The 25,273-nt window shown below is 41.6% G+C and overlaps 1 protein-coding gene across 1 annotated transcript; it reads right to left on the reverse strand.

The window, feature by feature from the left end:
• Positions 1-15,214: 15,214 nt before the first annotated feature.
• On the reverse strand, positions 15,215-20,049 carry creld2 (CRELD disulfide isomerase 2). The gene is made up of 10 exons (XM_028570762.1): positions 19,640-20,049; positions 19,314-19,396; positions 18,856-18,966; positions 18,500-18,591; positions 18,151-18,327; positions 17,926-18,024; positions 17,722-17,805; positions 17,496-17,591; positions 16,275-16,415; positions 15,215-15,642 (listed from the first exon to the last, which is right to left on the reverse strand). Exons 1-10 carry the CDS (start codon positions 19,790-19,792, stop codon positions 15,539-15,541), a joined length of 1,140 nt encoding a protein of 379 aa, XP_028426563.1. The 5' UTR covers positions 19,793-20,049; the 3' UTR covers positions 15,215-15,538.
• Between the last annotated feature and the right edge of the window lie 5,224 nt (positions 20,050-25,273).

Consider the following 25,273-nt stretch of genomic DNA (forward strand, 5'->3'; position numbering starts at 1 on the left):
AAAACATAAAATACCGCCGAGGGGAACATAGGGTCTATATTTGATGGGTTAGGGTTAGATATACACTCTAATTGCTCATGTTTGTGACTTTGTCAGACTTTGTCTCAGCAATGTCCCAGATCGCAGCAATTGCAGTGGTTTGTAAAACATTGTCATATCAATACTACTTCTGATCAAATGATGGCAAACATGCATTCATTACCGTGTTTCTCTGTTTGAGTTGAAAGTTTGTAGTTTGAAACAGGCCTTTGTTACGTAATTCCTGCTCTGGTAGTAGTCCATCTGGGAGTACTCCTTTGGCACAAATAAACATGTGAGTGTGTCAGTGTGTAGGCGAGAGCTAGATGGAAAGAGTCAAGTGAGTGAGCGCGTATGTGTGTTTGAGTTGTGGGTGTGTGAGTGTGTGTGTATCGGCCCTATCCGTTCTCAATGCTATCGATTAAATCAAATTTCTGAATTTAATTTAGTCATTTTTGAATAGAACGACAGCGCACCAAAGCCATCCTTGTTGCCAATATATAAGCGTTCCTGTGTACGTGAGTGTATTTGTGTGCGCGTGTGTGAGCACAGTGTGCGGGGGCAGCAGCAAGCTGGTGAGTGGGCTGCTCACTGCCTTCCCATTCTCTCTGCAATCGGAGACACTTCCACACCGTTTGCTACCAGAGCCATTCACAACCATCACTAAAGAGTCCCAGAAACAGGATGTAGGCCAAGTCGGAGCTGCTATTGCTTGGCCATGGGACACCGACTTGGTTCCAGCATTTTGTAAACCTGCCAGATCAAGCTGTGTAGTCATTTGGTCACACGCTTAATTTACATTTTCAGCAATAGAATGAAACACCGGAAGCCCTTCTTCTTCTCTTCTCTTCTCTTCTCTTCTCTTCTCTTCTCTTCTCTTCTCTTCTCTTCTCTTCTCTTCTCTTCTCTTCCCAGCTTTAGCAACGACAGCAGGTTGGAGAAAAGGGGAAATACCTGAAAAAGCCTGCAGATCAAAGACAGAGGGTGTGTTATGTCACCATCATTTAACCTCTTACTGCTCAGCTTTCAGGCCGGAATAACAAACTGAGACGAAACAATACTTTATTCTTAATTCGTCACAAACAATTGACAGTACAATGTAGTGAAATTCAATTACTGCATTTAACCCATCCTAAGTATTAGGAGCAGTGGACAGCTATCCATACAGCATCCGGGGAACAACTTGGGGTTCAGTGTCTTGCTCAGGGACCTACCACAACAGTAGCATGAACCTTCCTGTGTCTGTGGTTGCATATAGCAACTGAACAACCACCGTACTGTACATGCAGAAATGTGCATGTGTACCAGGCACATACATCCTGCAACAATTGAAGAACGATTGCGGATCAGTTTCCTTCAGTGTTCTTAGAAAACAAACACAGAATAGACTTATCTGACTCAGTCATCCCCTGAGGGTATGTTCTACCACAAGAGAACATATCATGAGAACATGGTGTTATTTACGTAACTACAGCAAGGAGTGAAGTCTTTTAGCGGACTGTCGTAAACTAAAAGATTCAGGTCCTGAGGCGCAGAAGCTCATGCAGGCACCAACTCAGAGCAGTAAAACAAAGACAGGCCGCCTGGAGGAAAACGCTCCGCTGGATGATTTCTATCTACAGCTGTGCCCAGCCTTTGAATTGCTCGTGTGTCCAGATGTTTCTGGCTATTAAATCAGTACATGTGTGGGCCACAGTGGAACTGAGTGACTGATCGCCTCTCACACCAAGGTCGCCACCTCGTGGCCTGAGGTGTGAAGACAGCTATAGTTGCTACTTACTTGACTGTAAACACATCAATCTATCAGTAAGATAAGATCAGATAAGATAAGCCTTTATTGATGCTCAGAGGGGAAATTCAGTTGTTGCAGTTTAACAAGGACAGAAATAATTTCAGATAAATAGAGAATAACTTTTACTTGATATATAAAGTATAGTTTGTTTAATATAATACTTCTGAACTTTTACTTAAAATCTGAAATCTGAAAGATTTTCAGTGCAGGACTTTTACTTCTAATGGAGTATTTTTTTTTTTTTTACTTTGCAGTATTGCTTTATTAACTTAAGGGTCAGAATACCTCTTCCATAACTGGATAGTGTAGGCTGGGGGGGTGGACAAAATGATGGAAACACCTCACAGAAATAGGAAAAAAAACATAGTCATTTGTATAAAGTCTGTAACAAAAGTTTAGAGTGAATGCCAGTTAGCTACATTTGTCAGCCACTAAAGGGGTATTTTCCTCAGGAAGTTTCAGTTTACTCATCATTACGAGTACTCACTCTGTGAAAACTGTTGTTGAATGTCTTCCTTGGCTCTGGAGGGAGCTTCCCAAAGCCCCTGATCATGTCATGCTGGATTTGGGTTGATACTTTCTGAGAAATTGTAACAGAAAGCTTGCATTACAAACTGGAGGTGCGGAGTTTGAAAGACATTGGTGGAAGATTCTATCGAGTTGCATTATGGGGAATCTAGGACTCAGAGTTTCTGGAGCTTGACCCATATGAGGGACTTAAAGTCTGGATATTTCCTCTTTTACTGCTTTGATTTTAACCATTGCGATTTCAACCTGAGAACAAAATACATGTATAAACAACGCTACAAAAATAGATGTTTTATATACTGGGGAATGGCAACAATTTTAAGCTAGCCAGCAAAGGTATAATTTTGTGTATGGTAATGTTGATGTTTGGAAGTGTTTCATCAAGATTATATAGTTTACCTGATAACTATGAAATCCAGTACACACATATCACACATATCCCAGTGGCATGAACATAAAGTTATTTTTCATGATCAGGACATGCGTAACCGCTGTAATTTTGTAGCTGAAAATCACCCCTAACACAAAATACTAAACACAAGGGATGAAAAAGGAAGGAGAAAAAAAACACACTTAAGCTTTCCCACCAAAGGAAGTGGACAAAATTTCGACATTTTGAAGAGAAGATTCCGTCAATGTTTCACAGCTGCAATTCTGAGGATCCTACATACTGTATATGTTGTATTTTTAGAGAGCTACAGTTAGCTCAGCTGGTGTTATACCTAAAATAATACATAAATACCTTGTTTAATTGGACAAATGTTTGAGTATGTAGTATTCTGTGGCTGTGAAAAATGATAGTGTAGATGTAGGAAGTGAGAAGCTTTAGCAGAGCGGGCTTCAGCGGGGAATGAGTGGCATGACAGCGACCCAGCGGCTCTATATGGCAGATATATGTCCAAAAGTGCTGAGCTGACAGAGAGGTGACAGGCAAGGCTTAGCTGACCCAGCAGTGCTGCACTCTCTCCCCCTCACTCTGTCTGACTACATCAGCATAGCCTTCAATACAACACAAGCTCTTATTCCCAGAAACCTGTCCGATCCACACTTTGCAATAAAAAAAAGCAGGTTTGATTGGCCTTAATTTCCACCAGACCTTCAAACTAAAGTATGCGCTATTTCAAAATTTGCCATCCCGAAGGAAGGGTTTAGTTTTTTGTCCCCCTGAGGCTGTTGAAGTGAACATGAATCACCCCTTGCTCTGACCTAAAGTAGCCCATTCAGTTGCGTAACTACCATCAGTGGGGTGGTCAGCGTGGCTAAGCTGCCGAGCCCTCCTGTGATCGCGACTCTCTTTTTTGTACGATCCAGAAAAAACAAAGCCATATGAAGTGATAACAGCCAGGAAATGAGTTCCATCAAGAGTGACACAAAAGCCCAGGCCTGTTTCATATCCAGTCGATTATAATACGGGGAAAATGGAATTGATGCCTGTTGTTGTTGTTGTTATAGGCAGCTCTTTGCTTTCATGTGGCCGTGTGGCTTTGAAGGTTCATAAGAGACTCATGTCCTCTCTTATTACATTGCAATGAAACACATCCACTAAACTACCCAATAAAACGCGGATCAGACCGAGTCACGTTGAGGAAGCTGGATCAAGATGTGAGAGTGTTTTGATGACCCAGCAGTAGTAGGCTGTGTTTTGACTGTGCAGCTGACAAAATTGAGATTGAAAAAACACCATGTATGACATTTAAGACTGGACAATGTTGCAAATCGAGCACTAAGTTATATGTAGTTATTTGCAACCCACTCATCACTTCTGCCCCCAGAACAGCATGTGAGTCTGTCACAGTCTCAGAGACAGGGTTGCAGTCTCACAGCCTCTTTTAATTCATCAACATTTTTGAAAAAAGAATCCACTTTTCTTTATGTACAGCACCTTTCATTTTGGACCCATTTCATTAGGCACATGTCACGCTTTTTTTTTTTTTTTCATTCCTTCATTTAACTGCCAAACTGCACGATGATGTTACGTCACAGCTTGCACACTGTACTGTATTCTTGGTAAATAAAGAAACATATTCTAACATTTCTAGTATTTTTCCTTTCCAAATGTGAGCATTTTAGTGTTTTGTGGCTCATTGTGGCCCACAACATAACTGTTTTGGTTCCATTCTCACATGAGATACTCTTACTGCTCTGATAAGCCCACTGTATGCAACTCATTGCTAGCAATTAGCTGGTGAACAGCTGGTTTTAGTCGCTGAACAAAAACGCGTTGTGGATTAGCTAGACAGGTAGGCTAGTGCTTTATGTCCCTCTCAGCGATTATAGTTTTTCAAAATGGCAGAACGACATAGAAGCCTCCCTGGACTTTCCCGTCCAATGTAAATACAGATAAGGAATTCTTCTGACGAGGATAAGTCAGATCATCAGTAATTTGACACCAATGAGGACATATTTATGAATAAATTACTTAAAACACTACACAGTGTACTTTTAATCTGTCTTCTGTGTTTTGAAAAAAATAATGTCAAACCATTTCTTTTTTACTTCATCGGTTCTGCGCCCTTCTCCAGACACAGCGTTCACTGCATGAGTAACTGCGTTCCATGCATCGCTTTTATTTGCTGCTTTGTATCCACTGCTGACACTACTAAATATGATGTCTCGTTTTTCGCTAACTTCTTGCAGCAGTACCTTCACTTCAGAATTACTAAAGTTTTTCTTTCTTTCGGAGTCGAGGCCTCCACCGTCTTTACCACGTCTTTTAGACATTTCTCTAAGTGTGCACACGGCCCTGCCATCTCATGCCCTTCTACGGGAATTTACCTGTGCTAAATAGGAGCAACGGACATGAGCTTTCAACTTACGAAGACATTGGGATTCATCATTCTAAGAACACGCCTGCGAACAATTCTGCTGTTTAAGAACACGTCATGAATCAGACGTAGACTTTTTTTTTAATGATACATTTTTTATTGTTTTTATAGTTTTTCAAACATACAGAACAGACAAACTGTTGAACAGGAACAACAACCGTCTATCACCCTGTGCGGCCTCGAGGGAAGAAAAATCAAACAAAAAAAGAAATCCCACCTTGCCTAGTCGCCCTCCTCTACTTCTTGTGATGCTGAGGTCATTAGGAATGATACCTGTGCTGCTGCGTTTTTCCATAGGCCTATAGTAGATGATTTGGCTTTGTTAATCCTTCCTGTAGAGAGCTCAAGCATAACTATGTCTAGGAAGTACGCCAACCACTGTTTTATACAAAGCAAGTGGGGGGGGGGCAGCGCAGAGCTATAATTTTGTTGGTTGCGGTTGAGCCGGCTAGCCAAACTTTCTTCTGTCTCCCAAGCAGGTGTAATTTAGATTTAGTCGTCATTAAGTAACAAAACAATCGGGTCAGTAAGAAGTCGAAATCCTATCACATCAGATATTATTGATGTTGTTTTATTCCAGAACTCATACACCTGTTCACACTCCCAGACCATGTGCAGGAAAGTTCCAGTTTGTTCAGATTGGCAGAACGTGCAATAGGGAGAAGGAATGGCTTTAGAGAAATATCTCTTCTGAGGAGTCCAATATGTCCTATGACATATGTTGACGTGGATCTGCTGGTGGTTTGGGTTCTTGGAACAGTGGGGACGTAGACTTTTCTTACTTTCTTAAGAACAAATTTGAGAAAACACTTAAGAAGATATTGGTGAATGAGGCCCAATGTGTTCAAAACCTCAAAAAGAATCTCTTAAGGGAGCTTTAAATAGCCTATTTATTAACTCGTATTTATTTGTTTGTTGGTTCAAAATGACAATGGCTAAATGTTGAGCTTGCCCATCTGTGGTAGATAGAATTCCAATGTTCAAGTTGTCAAGGTTTGTCCATTTATCAGTTGAGTAAAGTCAAATGCGTCAGACAAATTTAAGTCTGTTTCCTAACAGTGTTTGAGTGTGGATTTAGCTAAAGGACTGACTTACCGCTGAGGTACACACAGAATCAACGCCGCCCAGACTGCGTTTTCTGTCTGTCTGAGCCTGTGTGTGACCTCCTCCATCCCTTACACACCGCCACCTTGTTCCTTCTCCGCCACGTCTGTTTACACTCTCCAGTGTCAACACCGCCTGAGCGCCATGGCAACACACACCGCCACGAGGAATCGGGGCCTCAGCTTCCACCAGCGTTTTACAACTGGTTTCAGGGGAAAAAAAGCATTCAGAAAGCAAGTGAGGGAGAAAAGATGCCTTTGATGTGGGGAGCCAGTTAGCGTTTTATGTTACCACAGGTGTTAAAAACGGTTAACAATACAAAATAGTGCCTATTCATAGCAAAAGATCCAGTTTTACAACTCCAGTGTGAAGAAGGGCATACCATCACCTACACCGGTGGTTCTCAACCTGGGGGTCGGGACCCCGACGGGGGTGCGCAAGATCATTTCTGGGGGTCGCCAGATGGTTGGAAAAAAAAACCAAGGAATGTTTTTTACATGGCTGTGTGAATTTGGTACATTTCATGTGTTGTATTCAGAGTTTCATTTGTAATTCAGGAGGTCCTGGAACACAGAAAGGGGTCTTGAAGGAAGTCAGGGGGAGAGAAAAAGTCCCAAACGCTTTAAAAATCCACAGAGCCTTTTGGACAAGGCTAGGTGCTAAAACTAAAACTAAAACTAAACTGTCATTAAAGGTCCCATGACATGGTGCTCTTTGGATGCTTTTATATACACCTTAGTGGTCCCCTAATACTGTATCTGAAGTCTCTTTCCTGAAATTCAGCCTTGGTGCAGAATTACAGCCACTAGAGCCAGTCCCACAATGAGCTTTCCTTAGGATGTGCCATTTCTGTGTCTGTGGGGGGAGGGGGAGGGGGGTGGGGGGTATTTTGAAAGCCATGATTTCTCTCTCTCATGGGTGGGCCAAATTCTCTGGGCGGGCAGAGCAGAGAAAGGGGATACCCAGGGCTCGGTTTACACCTATCGCCATTTCTAGCCACTGGGGGACCATAGGAAGGTTGGGGGAACTCATATTAATGTTAAAAAAACTCATAAAGTGAAATTTTCATGCCATGGGACCTTTAAAGCAAAGCATTATTTGTTTATTTGTATTAATCAGAGCATTCACAAAAATCACTCAAAATCAGCAGGGGGAGGCGCGTAGAAACAGATGTTTGTCGATGGGGGTGGGGGGGGGGGGTCGCCAACACCAACCTCATTATTCTCGAAAAGGTTGCGAACCACTGACCTACAGTACACAATGACTTATACTTGTTTAGGTTTCCGTTTTTTAAGCGTAAACTCCTAATTTAGACTTTCAAAATAGATATAGGACCATGAAAACATGCTGACATGGTATGTGTATGTAACCTCCAGCAATAAGCCCATGTCTTTTGGGTCTTGAAACCAGGTGTTTATCTAACATCTGCCTGGACCTTTCAGGGTTACGTAAGGTACTGTAAAGGTTTTTTTTCGAGAGGTTCTAGAGATATCCAAAGACAAATCATCTTGGTCTTGGCATCCAAGTTTCAAATCACAGAATCTGTTGAGCATCATCATCTGGTTTGCTTTGTTACGATGTGACAGGGTGGAGGGATCCTGCGACTGAACGGATCACAGCACAGGCTGAATCCGCACAGCAAATATGCGTCCTTACAGCTGGAGGTATACTCCAAATACATTCCCATTCGGCATGTTCATGATGAATTCGGGGCGACCAAAAAGAGCCGCAGCTGCTGCACGTGTTCATCAGTTCATGTGACTGGTTGCACACTGTGTATTTGTTTGTGTTTTAATTAATAGAACGAGTTTTTTTTGGTACAACTCTGTTTATCAGTACTTGTTTTTGAGAAATGTGCACCTATTAATAGGCCTAGCACATATTAATTTCACTTTGTGTCACAAGATCCTTCATCACGTGTCTGCAAAAACACATTGAACTTAAAAATTTAAGGTTATCCGTGTGGGATAACCTTAGTCTTTCGAAGAGGCCTGGGGGTGATGACCCAAAAGTTAGAAGCCATAGAAAAAGGGACATTAAGCCAGGTCGCTGCCTCTTCTGCTGTTGTATTATTATTATTTGTGTTGTTTTTGTGGTACACTTGCTTCAAACTTTTTCCAACCACCTAAAAGAAGTTAGCTCTCTCCAAGAGATCAGGTTTCTCTAATCCTCTACCCAATTTACAGAAACTGTGATACTCAAGAAAGCAGATTGTAACCTGGTTACGTAAGTGCATGTAACAGTAAATTCCCTAAGTGAGTCAGTCTAAGAAAGACAATAAATCCTCGACCTGTTTGTGGAACTGGATTTTGGTATCTGGTATTTAAAAAGACTAACAATGAACAGCAGGAAAGATATTTCTTCAAGTGCTATTTCTCTTTCGACTTCGCCATCCCAAATATTTAAATAGGGAGGACTGCGGCATCTCTTTGGAGGTAGATCAAAGTCGCCCTTTCTGTCTCTTCTCATATTTGATGGGTGTAAGAGAGCAGAGGCCAGACTATGCAGTTGCACTGTAGAGCTGCACACAGACACACACACACGCGCACACACACGCACACACACGAGCCAAATCTCATCATACTGTCATGCAGGCATACACACGTATGCCTTCATGTGCAGACAGATACACACCCAGACATGGGCGCTGGCTTTGAGATCAAACAAAAGCTGGGTAACATCAATCCATTCTACCTGTCTGTGAAATCTCTGTGCAGCAGAAAGCGTGCTGCCAGCTACAGCACCACGCCACTTCATGCCCCCCCCCTCCTCCTCTTCCTCCTGCTACCCTGAGAAATACAACTGTGAAAAAAGAAGAAGAAAAAAAACGATTAAGTCGGTACATTGTTCCATAGCAATATCTGAAGACTGAACTGAAACTAGCATCTTATTTTTATTAAAACAAAACAACAACAAAAAAAGTCTCTATGAAGATGGGTTTTTCTGTGGAACATTTTAATGGTGTCACATTCAGTCCCATATATACATCCATTCTGTGTGTATACAGGGCTTATACTGTTTCTCCAGTACAGGTATATACACTATGAGCCTTTCATGGTAGAAAAAATAACAACTTTTCATTCCCAGCACAATGAACCAAACATGCTGAATAATTAAAAATGTTTGGAATGGTTTTGCACTCTTATTGAGCAGAATAGTCCCAGGTAGCAGATCATTTTTACACATAAGAGGAAAACACTGGTGTTATTGAACGCTTTGCTAATACATTATTTTTCTGTTGCTTCGGGCCCAGGCGCAGCTATTCCACGAAAAAAAGTATCATTACCTCATGACATGAATAATTCAGATTCAAATTATGTTTCCCTGTCAAAAGTCAATTGAAAATCGTATAGACAAATCATCGCTTCAAAAAACATGCTCAGTAAATGCTGCTTGACTCAGTAAAGTGAAACAGCCGTAATCTTCTTTTATATTGCAAAAGGATCTATAGGTATAGCACACAACATGAACAACATGCCTGCTTTAAATTGTGATTTTTCACAGCATTGAACCTAGCTCCAATCAACTTATAGGATTTCTCACAATCCGTTCCAATAAACACTATGATGATTGTATGCAGGAGACGGGCCTTTAACTGCCTTAAACCCAATTTGTAATTCATCCAAATCCAACTTAAAGCTGCACTAATTCATATTTTCATAGCAACGATGGATCCAATGACAATGCGTAATGTGAAAGGCTTCGCTCTTAGTGACAAACCCACACAGAATTATAAACTGACACAAAGCGTTTTAGCGTCTGTCAGATCATTGTTTAGGTTTTCTGGCCCGTAATCTCACATTTCTTGTTCAGTCTAACTGCTCTCAACAACCCCATTTATTTTCAGCTCTGCATTCTACCTGCCCAGCACCAAAATGGAAGACAAAGTTAGTTAAGAAAGCTAAAGCTAGCTGGTGAACACAACAGAGCATTAAGCAGCTACGGTGCCAGATATAGGTTGCTGGAGACTAGAGTCTGCACCGCGCATACACCCGCCCGACCAATTGCAAGTCAATTACAGCTGTCAATCATGAAGTTTTACCCCATTTATTTATCATCAAATAACTAGTTAAACACAAACTTATCAGAAAATTAACACTTGAACAAATTATGAAAGGAACTACCCAAAATGACAGAAACCATCTTATGGGAAAAATGTATTTGTACGCCGACCATCGGCAGAAAAGGCAGTCGGACCGATCAGTCGGCTCCCGTCTCTCAAAAAAGTGCCTCGGAACACACCGAAGCGACGCTGACTTGAGCGAAGGTTCTGCGCGTGCGCAAGACGTAATACGTCTCCATAACAGCTGGCGGCGCTAATCTGTATTGTCATCTCTCTAGACCTAGTAAACACAGAGCACGCTGTCGTCAGTCATTGTTTTCATCAGAGAGTGTTGATAGCAGTCAAGAAGGATCGTTGTTGTCATTACTCGCTGAACAGAAGAAAATACGATGGCTAGTAATAAGAAGATACTGGCGTTGTCAGCTCTCGGGCTTCTTCTTGTGGAAGAAGCACTGATTCGCTAGTCAAGCACTCAACCAATCAGATTGGTCATTGAGTCCGATTGCCGAAGTCAAATCGGCCAAAATGACGACGGCACGCAACACACCAAACAGACTCGAGTCACCGACCTCGCCAGTCCCAGTAAGCATCTTTCTGTTGCTCAAATACAATGGCAATGATATATTCTGGCCTTTTAAAGAAGTAAACCACAGCGTCACTTATCTGAACCAGGGGAAAACTAGAAAATGGTTAATCTAGAGAAAAGGAGGCACGACTACACACTTGCCTGGACACAGACTTGCATTTCAATTATGCTGCAGATATAAAAGTGCATAATGTGTTCTTATTTGTATCCTCAGATCCAAACTAGATAAGAAAAAGAAGACAAGAAAACGCCTCTCTGGTGAAATCCAGCATTAGGGTCCAGCTGTGTTTTGAGTGTCACACAGACCACGAGTGAGTGCGTTATACTGTATCGCTTTTGCACACAAATTTCCAATTTCCCCTCCTCGACCTCAGGCAGGCGGCTTCAGCTACGCAGGCCCAGATGCTCCTCTGTTCTCAATCTAACGTTTTTACTTCCCGCCAAAGTCTGTCTTTTATAAAGCGTCTTGGAGCTGGAGTGCTGGTGTCAGTTCATTCACCGACGCTCCCTGCATCTCCGTCGCGGTGCCCTGGAAGGGAAGATTCCCAAACAGCACCTTGAGAATCGATTTGAGTTCCACCCGAGTCTGCTCTGCAGAGTTTCCAATTTGTCTGGTTAAATCGTTGGCGGTTGAGCGTCCAGCTGTGTGAAAGGAAGGCAGACACAACCGCATCAGAGAGGGCAGCAAGTTTAAGGAGTGCCTGACATCAGAGGCGGTGCAGGCCACTGACAGCTGAACAAAAGCACATGGTGCCACATCTGGCTTCTAGTTAAGCATGCAGTTTCCCTCAGAGTAGCTCAGCACTATGATTATCTCGGTCCCACCGCCTTATAATGGAACAAAGAGGATTGTTGTCTAAGGATAGGTTTGGGAAACAGCGGCCCTGAGAGAGGATGAGGAGGAGAATCAGAGTCCCAATGTGATGCCAGGCAGTGGAAGGCAGAGTGTCAGGCCTGCGGGAATAAAAAGCATCTCTGAATGGAGATGGCGATTAGGGTGCTATCAGCGCAGTGTCATTTCCTTGCCCTGCATGCTCCTGGCTTTCCTCAGTAACCCTGTCAGTGTCCTCATAGTCACCCCACTACAGTCGGACCATGTGCTCCACAGCTGAGATTTACTGGCAGAAGAAAACCACCACAAAGTCAAGAGAAAAGAGCAGGGTGCCCCTCCAACCACAGCGTATTCGTGCACATGCTGCTCCAGTGTGTAAACACACGCACGTGACACACAAACACCATCCACGTTTTATGGAATCCGATCATGGATTCACTAAACCGCACGAAAGGGGAGGCCAGCATGTGGAATAAACAATACTCATACTAATTTCAACAGCAGGCAAGCCCAGTGGTTAGTCTCAGAAAGATATAGGTCACAAGTTCAAAATACTGAAAGTTAAAGAATGATTCTGCCTGCTCTTCGAGTAGCTCTAACCTCTGGATTCACTTAGTATGTGATGAGAACATTTGGGTTGCTCAGAGTCTAATGTAAAATCGTCTTCAATACTACTTTTTGTTATTGCAAGAATTTGAACTTCAATATCTATCTATCATGTGACATACAGGCTAATCAATAAATTGCACACAGCCATTCATAATTACCTACAAGGGTCAGTCGTTGACGTTGTACCAAACTGATAAGGGACACAAAAGATTTAACAATAGTAAGAGCTGCTCATTTCTGCTTAGTTTTTACTAAGGAAAAATAAGGAAAATTCAGTTTTTTTGAGTCCACTCAAACTATGGGCCATGCTAACTTTATACATGTTACCTTCGTTGTATAGATTCAGGAAATGCTAACTACAGCGGAACAATTATATTGGTGCAAGAAGCGCTAACGCAAAGTACTGTAATTTAAAACATTGTGTCTGAGTCCCAGTGAACGTAAACACGGAAAGTAGCCACCTGAATTAGCTATTGTAGCTAATAGGTCATGCTAAGTTGACACTTGCCACCTGCACTGTAGAGATTCAGGAAGCTACAGTTATCCAAATAAGTCATTTTAAACATAGTCTCTGAGCCAGACTGAATGTAAACGCACAAAGTAGTAGTAGTAGAGTTAGCTGAATAGGGATCGACTTCCAGGGAAACTCGCTGGAGTTTGCAAGTTCTCAAATGTCTCCAGCAGACGAGGCAAGTACAAAGTTATAGTAGTCACGTCAGACCGGCCACATTTATGAAAAAACTAAATACTAGTTGAATATTTAAATAAAAAAAGGTTTGACACTTTAAATGCCAAAATGTCTAAAGTTAGCAGGGCATACAGAGAGACTTTACATCTCTAGATGAAACAGAACAGAACACTCTACGTTGTGGTTTAGGCTGATAAATTGGGTGGAGTATATTATTTGAACTCCAGCTTGAATCATCAAATCTCTGCTGCTGCACTGCGTGGGTGTGTAGCAAAATAAGAAAAGCCCTTTTAAGCAAAGAAAACGCCAGGTGAATGTGTAATGGTTACTCATGGTACCCAGTTGCTCAGCATGATCACAATCTTTCCTGGTTGAGCCGTTTCTATCACTGAGGTGCTAAAAGTGGAGAGTTTATATCGTTTCCAAGCGATGGAGAATCATATCAAATATTTCTCCTGTCAGTGCTCTAATAAAGGCTCAATTCACCTAGATGGTTGTTGTAGCATCCATAGTAGGTACACTGACTCGTGCTTTAGTATTTCACTCACTTTCTCCCTTGAGCTACAGATGATACATGACTTTTACAGGTGACCTAGGAACTTTTTGAGTTCATTTTTCTGCTTTTGGCACTGTTGCCCTGTCTCTTGCTCTTGTTATTGTTATTAATTGCGGTGATCAGGACAAAAAAATTGTTCTATACTTTGGGAGATATGGTTATTTGCTATCTTTTCTGCTTCTTATCACCAACCCTGGGTTTTACATCTGTACCAGCATATAATAACACTGTACATCTAGGGTGTAACCTTTTTTCCACCCTCCCTGATAAAACCTTTCCATACACCAGAGTTAACATCCAGGGGTGAAAAGTGGAGGGGTGGCTGGGGGGGGCAGTCTACCAGCTCAGACAGGTCTCAACTGGCTGCTCCACCACCATGGCAAGCTTGTCGAGTCCAAACAGCTGACATCATTCCGCAGGAACCCTTATTGCAAGGTGGGACCTGGGTTACAAAAATATGCTTTGATCCAAACGGGGCCGCAAAAAGTCTTCACAAAAAGCTTTCTAACACCTGAGTGCTGGCGGTGCTGCAGACTTTCAAGTCGGTGATAGAATGTCTTTTGTGAAGTCCAAGCCACAGAGGGATATGGATGACTGAGAGATCCACACAAGAATTCCAACACCCTTGTATACTTTTACCTGAACAAATGGGTAATAAAATGTTTGAATCTTGGATTCACGTATGGAAATACTCTTAGATTGAGGTTATAGAACATGTAGGCATTAAGATATACAGGAAATACAGTACAGTATGCTTCCCTTTGTTAAAAGCACCTAAAATATAATCATGCATCAAAATAGCTATGGGATATGAGGATAAGATATGAGTAAACACAGCGAGACACACCATCTAGGACTTTCTATAATGATTGAAGTAACGCACACATTTTTTTACAGTCTTGAGCATTTATATTTAATATGGCTAGACTGCCACCTTGTGGTCATGTTTCATTACTGCAACACAATCTAACTTCCTGCTCCTTTAAAATCAATCAACTGGACTACATTTGCTCCTAAAAGGTCCAGTGTGTAACGCGTTTAGTTGTTCATTATCAAAATCTGTGTTGACCGTTCACAAACTTGTCCTTTTTCCATCAATATTTACCACCACCATAAATTCCAAGTATTTGGAAAAAGTACCTTTTGGCTTGAAATTTTACATTTGCATTCGCATGAACTGGGGTAGACCATTTAGACGCTCCATATTCATGCGCCATCTTGAAATACTGCTCCGCCTTTCGTGTTTTCGCTGTCCCATGATAAACTCACAGGTCCTGCTAATGCTGCTAATGGGTATCGTAGCTTCCCGGCCCCGGCAAGAAGGAAACATGGAGAACCACACGTATTCAAAATCCAAATTTCAGGAACAGGAGTCTTCTTCTTCTTCGCTCAGAAAAAGAAAAAGGATATTGAAAAGAGCAAGAGACCGGCTTTTTGAAGCGTGAAGGCTACCGTAGCTGTAATAGGTACTTTGAACTGCGTGGTGAGAGAGCGTTGATTGCGATATATGATCTCAACGCTAGATGGGAGAAATTCCTACACATTGGACCTTTAAGAATAACAAAAGACAAAAAAAAATGTACAAGAAAATTTGTCAACGTTGTTGACATGCGTTTCTTAATTCAACATAAATCACCTTTATTGAGACTCCTTCCATTTTAAAACCATACAACAAATAAAGACAACCAAGTGGTAGTTTGAGCACACCAGAGAAAAGCAACAATGACCAGAGTACTTCAAGCTTAAAATGTCTTTCTTTTGTTTGTCCTTTAATCCATAATCCACTGCTGGAAAACAATGTCTTGCCAGCTTTTGTTGGTTCTAAGTGCAGCTGGTACATTAAGTGCGTGTAGTCTACGATTTAAAAAAAAAAAAAAAAAAAAGCAGATGTGCAGAAATTCCAGCCGTTCTTCCTCCCATTGGTCCCAGATTTTACATCAAAGCTCCCCGTGTGGACCTGCGTTCGTCTCAGATGCTTCGGACTCCTCTTCTTCGGACTCCTCTTCTTTGGACTCCTCTTCTTCGGACTCCTCTTCTTTTTCTGATGAGAATAAAAGCATGAATAAAAAATCTATAATCTCAAATAATAAATCAAATATATTCCCTTTTAATATTGATAATTGTGACAATGCGTATACATTTAATTTTTTTAAATGATACAGTTTAGCTTAAATGTGTTTCATAGGCTGTAGTATCTTTAAGCATTGTAGTGAACAATGGAACTTTCTGTTCAAGAAATATAAATAAAAGCTACAGCTAATTAGGGTTGGGAATCGTTTCGATATTAACAATTCTGATTGAAATTCCAATTCTTTCTTTTGATTCCGATTCTTTGAGGGGTGGAGTTGAAACGGGTCACATGACGTACATGACGACATAACAAGGCATGACGGATCCATGTTGACGGAACTGTCCAATTTTGGTGAGCTCGTGCAAATTGTAGCCTAATTTTCATATTTTTAGTGGAGATGAGTGGTACCCGGGTGGGGTCTTCTGCTGGTGTAGCCCAGCACACCCCTTAAATGCATTGAAGTAGCGGCCATGTGATTGGTTGATTAGATATTTGCATTAACGAGAAATTGAACAGGTGTTCCTAATAATCCTTTAGGTGAGTGTATATCTGTAGAGCACAAATCATACGAAACCAGTTCTTAAACCAACACTAATCGTCACCTGGCTGTAGCATTAGGACACACTCTCCATCTTGTTTCTCATAGCCACTGGAGCAGATGCACACATGGCTGCCTTTAGTGTTGACACACTGCTCGTGCTCCTTGGTGCATACCGGCTCTGGCTGGGAACACTCGTCGATATCTGGAAAACACAACACGACACTGATGCCACGACTTGACTGAAACAATGTTTCCTCTTCTGATGACACACCGAGAGCATTACATTACCAATACGTGGTAACCTGTAGTAAAGGCAGAGACACCTTCCTCTGACCACATACACTGTCAAATCACCGACCGGTTACAGTAAGGAGGAGGAGTCACACATATTTTAACTCCTTCCTCAGAAGCCTAATACTTCTCATTCCTCTGAGCCACAGGGCCACTTTTTTGTCCGAGGACCACCGTTGTTGCACTGGGTGACATGTTCCTTTATTGTGATTAACACAGGCAGTGTAGTTTATCTTGGTTTCCATCACATATACCATCCTGGTGGTGCCATAAATACTCCGAAGCACATATAAATCAAATCAGTCCGCAGCTGAAAATAGTCCCCCCATACAGTGCTATTTACTGTTGTTTGAGTAACATAGGCTAAAAAATTACAATGCCCTGTTGTTTAGGGGTGCACGATTCAGAAAATGTCACGATTCGATTCAATAGTGATTTTTAGGCTTAAGATTCGATTCAAAAAACGTTTGTCAATTAAAAAAAAAAAAAAAAAAACGATTCACAGTATGTAAATGTAGTTACTTTTCCCATGTGATTGCAGTAAACCTACAATTTAAAAAAATAAATAAATAATATAAATTGATTTTTAGAATTCCATGAATCGATTTTGAATTGGTAGAGCTTGAATTGCGGTACGAACGTGAATCGATTTTTTTGCACACCCCTACTGTTTGATATGAGCATCGTTGATTTTGATCTCTTTTCAATATTTTAGCTATGGTTTTTGGACTGTGTATTCTCCAAGACATAAGTTTAATTTAGGGCTGCAACTGACAATTATTTTCATTGTCGATTAATGTGTCGAATATTGACTCGATTATTGGATTGTTGTCAAATGTCCACAACTCAAAGATATTCAGTTTCCCGTCATGGAGGAGTGAAGAAACTAGAAAATATATACTACATCCGTTTATGAAATACTCCTCACACATTATATACAGCATAAAAAAGGAGTGAAACCCATTTTAATCGTGAATTATTTACGTCATACCTGTGCAGGTGCCCTCTGTGTCTTGGTACCCACTGGCACAAGCCTGGCACTTATCAGGACCAGCTCCAGTGCAGCCAGAGCACACTTTGTCACAGGCTAAGGGTAACACGAGTTTGTGAGTTTTAAATATGATAGCATTACACAAGCTTTATTTTATCATGCAGTATTGTTGTGTCCAAATCTTACAGACCAAAATGTTGTGCAAAACTGAGTGAGTAATTATTACCCTCGCAGGAGTAGGAGCCTTCCGTATTAAGGCAGTATTGTTCTTCTTTACATGGAGAAGGAACTGCGGAGCACTCGTTTACATCTGTAACACATGAGATGGACTGCAGTGAGATAGACGGTGGTGTGCACAGACCATATGTTTTTGCTGTGGTTTTTTTTTCTTCCCTTTTCCTACATGGAGACTTTCTACTGGCCCTCTTACCAACACAAGTTTCCTGGTCATCCTCCTCCCAGCCTTCTTTGCACTCATCACAGTCCTGATTGGTCGCTCCGTTGCAGGTTTTGCAGGAGGAGTGGCACTCTGCAGGGAGAGGTGAAGCCCGAATTCAGAATCACCACCGATTTACTTTACACGATGATGTTATGTATCAAAAGGTACGTGATGCGTCACAGAGAACGCTGGTGGTCGATCTGTGTCGAAGTGTACCTGTGCACAGAGAGAATGTGTCGTTCCTCACTTCGTTGAAGTAGCCGCCGATGCAGTCTAGGCAGAACTCGCCTTCATAGCCGCGGTCACAGCTGCACTTTCCGTTCCCTCCGCGAGTCCCGTCGCCATCACACTTTCCATTTCCATGGCAAGGTCTGTCAGAGCCCCCCACACAGGCTTCAGAAAATAAAATCAGCAACTATTAAGCCATTTTAAAACATCAGGTTCTTGGGGTTATTTGTATTAATGCATTCTTTTTTTTTTTTTTTTTTTTTACAGTATATCTAGTCTGTCAGACACAGAACCAATGTACATGGCATTTCTTGTCTTTTGAAAGGCTTTTCCTCACCATTGCAGTCCGGTCCAAACATTCCCTTTGGACAGCACACTTTGATGGTTTCAATGCAGAACCATTTATGCAGATCAGGATGTTTCGTTTTCCTGTATTGCGACAGGAAACACAGGAAGACATTAGGTGTTAACCGAACCTTTTCACTACACAAATAGCTCTGTGGGGGATACCTCTGTTAGTGTGTCTAATCATGCTGAAAGGGCATCAACCTGTGTGCCTTTTTTTTTTTTTTTTTTTTTTACACACAAGCTGTGTTACATCCTAGTGTGAAATTGACAGTTGAAATCCAACCAACTTGACACTGTGGCTCACCATGCTGGCATTTGACAATATTTGCATACGCCAAGACCCACCTCTTGAACCACCAAGTTTCAAAATGGTCTTCGTGCTCCTCTAACATGTGGTTGCACTCGAAGCTGCTGCTGTCACACAGCCCCTCCACGATCTCCATCAGGCGGATCTCGCTGTAAAGGAAGCAACGAGATGAACGGTTGGAAGTTTAAAAAAAAGGGGTGGAGGTAGAGATGAGCCACAACATAAACTGTGTGATAAAACGGGTGTTTGTTGCACAGGTCTGTGCGATTGCGGGGAATCGTCTGGTAGATCCTTTGCGACCAAATGTTGCGGTTTGAAAGTTTGCCTATGCTACCAAGCCACTTGAGCACACGGTCGGTTATATTCTATATTCTTGAACTTTGATAAGCTTAACTGTGCCAAGTACAACAGCCAGCTGGTGCAAAGCCAACAGCTGGGATGACCGGTTCCTGTGGCAGGGTGACCTGGACGTGACAGGATGATGCACCGGTCTCACCTGGTCTCATATTTAGACAGTTTTCTCTCCTCCCAGGCTGTGTTGCCTCCGCCAAAGTTCTGCTTTGATGTTCTTTCGAAGCCCTACAATACAAAAATAGTGTCACCGTTTGTACAGAAATAAACAGGGAAAGGTGTATAGGTGAAATAAGTTAAAGACACGGTGGCCGACAGAGGCAAACGCACTGCAACTTAATGAAACACACACACACACATACATAGGTATGTCTCAACATTAAGGGTAGTAGGACACGTTCACAATATTAGAGCAAGATAGCAATATAATGACAAGCAACACAAAGGGGAGGTTTATTAATGTTCTCTTACCTTGTTGAAGTTATCAGTAATTCTCTGACAGGTAGAACAGGCGCTTTTAAAATCTCTCTTGGCGTAGGTGACTTGACAAACTAAAACTATATAAATAATAGTCACACACAACAATAGCCGCAGTAGCCGCAGCTCTGGACCGGTGGACAGCATCTCAGCCGATCAATTCAGACACCGTCTCATAACAGGACACACGCTTAATGCACACACAAGCAAGCTTACAACTAGCGCTACACGGTTTCGGACACATCTAAGTGAGCTGTTCCTAACATTAAATCTAAGTTGGCGTTATGTATGCAAAGCGCAACAAATTAGTATTTACATGCCGGTTGTAGAAAAAAAAAAAAAAACACCGATGCGTTTTTAGATTTCCGCGTCAGCCTCTTGGTGGAATTGTGGCTTGCGCTCATTTGCTGGGATTGCCTGTCAAATACATCTACAACCAATCACAAGCCGCCACGCGCGGGACAAAGAGCTCCTTTCCCCCACGTGGAAAATTCTGGATTTCTAATAGTAGTATTTAAAATAATTGAGTTTTTCCTGTTGAAGGGCTTTTTAGACAGAATTTATAAACAAAATATGTATCCCACTGGTAGAAAATGTGTCAATAATTTTAGCGATATAAAAACATGTTTGCTTCCTGTGTTGACCGGAAGTGATACACGTCACACACACATCCTTCAGCTGTCATGGCCGAAAAGAGGAATACCTCAGGGCTGCCACTGCTCTGTTTATTAATAGCTGTGGCTCTTTTGCATTTATTCATTTGTCCGTTTACTAAAGTTGAGGAGAGCTTTAATTTACAAGCCGCGCACGACATTCTGTATCACAGGCTTAACTTTGACAAGGTAAGCAGGTGTTAGGTGTGCTAACATGCTAACTATGCACAGCACCAGTGAATGGAATCATTATTTTTTAAATCAAACGTTTGTGAATACGTTACACAAACCATACAGACAGCACCGTTAGCACAGTTAGTATGCCTTTTAGAGCTTTTTAGCATTTGTTTGCATGTAAAAAGAGGTTACATTGAATAGATTTTTGATAAATTAATACTTGCCATGAGTAAGATGGAATAAAAAATATGAGTGAAGCATTGTATACGGTTAGTCAGTGAAAATGAATGCTGAGTTATTCCTGCTATTAGCTATAACTAATATCACTATCTAATTGAATTGTGCTGTTTAAAAAAAGTATGTGGTATCATTATCATATTAGCCTAGCTATAAAAAGAAGGTACATTTCATATTTGAAAAAAAAAAACGTGTCAATTTTATTTGGAGATTCCCAAATCAGTGGTTTTACAGAAACATTAAAATTGAATCATGCAATCAAACTACATTGGGGGTATACACTTACATCATATATTGTATTTGCTCTAAAACCATGCAGGTATTAATTATAATTGTCAAATTAATATAAAAGCAAATGAGAAAATCTCCGCTCAAGATTCATTTAGTAGCTGTTTTTGGGATGAAGCTGTGAAAAATAGAGATTTTAACATCCGTGACAACTGTCAAACTGTGGCATCTGCTGCTGAAGACCATGTGGTATGATTGAGATCTGTCTGTATTAGTGTTGAAAGAGACCAGATCCTGTGCTGTCTTTCAGTATGACCATCACGAGTTCCCCGGTGTGGTGCCACGGACTTTCCTTGGCCCTCTGTTTCTCTCCATCCTCTGCTCCCCCGCTGTGTTTCTGTCCTCTCTGCTGGATGCACCCAAATTCTACACACAGCTGACGGGTAAATCACTAATATCTCACTGATTGGTACTTTCCAATCCAGTGTTACGATACAACTTTATTATCAGTTTAAATACTGAAATTAATTCTGCCTTACCAAGCAGGTCTGCTTAAAAAAAAAGAGAAAAAGACACACAAATTGACAACAATTGCACACATAGTACAAAAGATGAAAACACATCAAGAGCAATGACAAAGAAACTAGAGATGGTCCGATACTGATACTGGTATCGGTATCTGCTCCGATACTGCCTAAAACGCCGTATCGGTATCGGGAAGTACTGGAGTTCATGCACCGATCCGATACCACGTAATAAAGCCCTAAAGAAAATCTACGTTAAAGTAGTTTATTTATGTTCTTATTCCGTTATAAGTGACTGTCAAACTGGAGAATAAAAGAAAGTTCTGTGGCGTTCATTGTTTGTGTTTGTTAATGTTTCACAAAGAGTTTAACCTGAGCCAGACCAAAAACAAAGATAGAAATCATATCACGTCCATACAGTAGTAGTAGTATACAGCTGTTAAAACATAATAAAATATATGACACACTGGTATCGGATCGGTACTCGGTATCGGCCGATACGCAAGTTCAGGTATCAGAATCGGTATCGGGAAGCAAAAAAATGGTATCGGACCATCTCTAAAAGAAACCGTTTGATATCTTGGATTCAGATCTCAATTGGCAGCACACTGATTTTGGTTTAGCAACAGGATAGACGTGATGTATAAAAGAGTTCTTGAGCGTGTGTCTAAATGAAGGGACTCTAAATCGCCAATGTGGTTTCAAACTGTTTCAAACAAATGCGTTCTCTTGATGTGTTCTGTGCAGTCCGAGCTTCCCTGGGAGTGTGTGTCGTCGGTGCACTGTGGCACATGCAGAGGGAGGTGAGGAGGCAGTTTGGCTCCACAGTTGCAGGGCTCTTCTGTCTGACGTGTGCTTCTCAGTTTCACCTAATGTTCTACAGCACCAGGACGCTCCCTAATGTATTTGCACTGCCAATAGGTAAGATACATGGGTAATAATCACCATAAGGGCTCCTGCACGCTGGCTGCGTGGCGTGTCTGTTGCGTGTCAGCTGTGTGGCGGCTGCGTGGCATTTTCTATGTCTTTGCACACCAGAAACGTGTCTGACGCGGCGCTGCTGCTGCTGCTAGCCTTGTCTGTACACGTGTATGTTTCCGATTGATAAAATTAAATAATAGCGTGTTTTTCATCTTTATTTTGTCAATATTTTTGTTTGCACATATTACGATGTCTTTTTATCTTTCAATTCCCTTTCCTGAGATAATAAAGTCCATGTTATTGTTTTATCAGAATCCAATTGAAATACAATTTTTAAAAAGGAGTTAAACAGATTTTTTGTGTCATTTAATTGATTTGATTACAGCAAAGACAACGTCGGCAGTATTGATGGCAAAATAAGCTACAGAATATTTTGTTCTGTATTGACAGGTGCAATATTAGAAAACCAATTGTTTTTTAAATTACATTTACAGTATATATCTGCATTTATATCAAAACCTAGAGACTTTCAAACATCATCATGTAATTTATTAATATGTATTCGTGTCAAAGTGACATATGAACATCTTTTCCTATTCTGTTTTGCCTGGAAACGCTTCCAACACGCTTGCGTGTCGCGTGAAAAATAGGCGTCGGTCCTATTTCTAGCACGCACACGCTTTGAGACGTGCGTGTCACGCAGGCAGTGTGCAAAGCTCTAGCCTGTTAACATGGGAGCCGAAATAAAAAGGGACACGCTCACGCAGCTGACACGCTCACGCAGCCAGTGTGCAGGAGCCCTAAGCCAGACACTCTGGATTGTTTTTCCGTTTTCCTAAATAAGCGAGTAACTCTACATGATGAAAAGTAAATTTTTCCTCTCAGTTCTGGTAGCATTCACATCGTGGATGGCTCAGAAATACGGCCGGTTCATCAGCCTCTCTGCTTTAGTCATCATTGTGTTCCGGTCAGAGCTCTGCATCTTCCTGGGTCTCATGCTACTGGCATCGCTGTTGAGCAGGAAGCTAGGACTGCTGCAGCTGCTTTATTATGCTGTTCCTGCTGGGATCTTGTCACTGGGTCAGTAGTCGGCGTACAGTATATGAATAGTACTTACTCAATAAACAATACAATGTCCCTGCTGTCCAAACCGTTTTTGATTTCCTTTTGTCTTTAACAGCTCTGACGGTGGCCATTGACACCTTCTTTTGGAGAAAGTTGTTGTGGCCTGAAGGTCAGGTTTTGTGGTACAATACTTTTCTCAACAAAAGTTCCAACTGGGGAATATCCTTTCATTTACTCGAGTACACTCCCACTCATGTGTGTGCATTTACTTTGAACTTTTTGTCAATTTACTGCCACTGAAAACCACCGAGGAGGAGCTCCACCGCGCCGTTTTCCTTGACTCTCCTCTCCCCAGTAAACCTCTCCCTTCCTGTGGTACTTTTACTCTGCGGTGCCCCGCGCCCTGGGCTGCACGCTGCTCTTCGTCCCCCTGGGGCTCCTGGACCGGCGGGTGAGGCTGCTGCTGCTCCCCACCGTGGGCTTCATCCTCATCTATTCGCTGCTGCCCCACAAGGAGCTGCGCTTCATCATATACACGTTCCCTGTGCTCAGCTTGGTGGCTGCCCGAGGCTGTTCTTTCATGTAGGTCCAAACATGTTACAGCCAATTAGGGCTGCTCTCTCTTAGTCGATTAATCGGTCATTTTGGTCTTAGTCAACTTAGATTTCTTTAGTCGATTTAGTCATGTTTTATGCTTTTTTTCATGCTGAATGACTTCTTTCCAAGAAACGTACGAGCACATCTCTGGTAAACACAAGAATTAAAGTGGTGCTTTTGCATGACTCTTTGCCGACAAACTCAGATTTACAGATCTGTCGATTTGAATCAACTAATCGATTACTCGATACAATTGAATGAGTGTTAGTCGACTAAGAATTTCTTCAATCGAGCACAGCCCTACAGCCAATGCTTGCATTTGAAAATGCAAGGGCAGGAAATTTACATTTTGTCAACCAACAGCAGTGTCTGACGGATTCCAACACAAACCAGATGCTCTCATTGCTTTATAAACAAACAGAAAAAGATTAGGGAAATTTAACCTGCTTAAGTAGCAGCACAACCAGCAGCAACATGCTTGGCTGACCGATGTTGATAAGTTCTCATATTATTCAGCGCCATCATAAGAAAGACCTCTTGTGTCAACGGTATAACAGTGTGTGAGGTGTGACATTGCTCAAAGCTATTGCTCACTTCCTTTTTTTTTTTTTTTTTTTGTGCTTCAGTTTGTGCAATTACCGGAAATCCTGGATGTATAAACTGGGCGCTGCAGTTGTGGTTGGCCAGCTGTTGACCAACGCAGCGTACTCTAGTATTAGTCTCTACGTTTCCCACCACAACTACCCAGGCGGCCGAGGAATGCAGGAACTACACAGGCTGTTGCCAGTCACAGCAGGTTGGAATCACTTTCAGCACCACTTTATTTGCAGGGAGTTTCTGTAACACTATTAATTCCTGCCACCTTTGAGATTAACTCTCGATAAATATATAAGATTTAACCATTTTGGTTGTGGAAAAAACGTGATCATATCTGCATGCGGTATGCAAGTTTAGGGGTACTTTTTAAGATTGCCTTTTTGTTTTATTTATTTTCTATGTTGTGCAAGTATCTCAACTAAACTTTATGTATGTGCACATGTATGGAAACCATATTAGTTTGATTAACTATATTAATTGTGGATAAGAAAAATGCATCTTTGCTTTTTTAACTTTCTCAGTAATTATACTAAATACCGTGTACTGACAATCAGTGAAAGCATGCATAAACTCTTTGGTCAGAGAACACTGTTCTCACATTGTTAAACAATGCCTCTGTTCCCCTCAGA

Source organism: Perca flavescens, chromosome 23, assembly GCF_004354835.1.
Source record: "Perca flavescens isolate YP-PL-M2 chromosome 23, PFLA_1.0, whole genome shotgun sequence".
NCBI classification, from domain to species: Eukaryota; Metazoa; Chordata; class Actinopteri; order Perciformes; family Percidae; genus Perca; species Perca flavescens.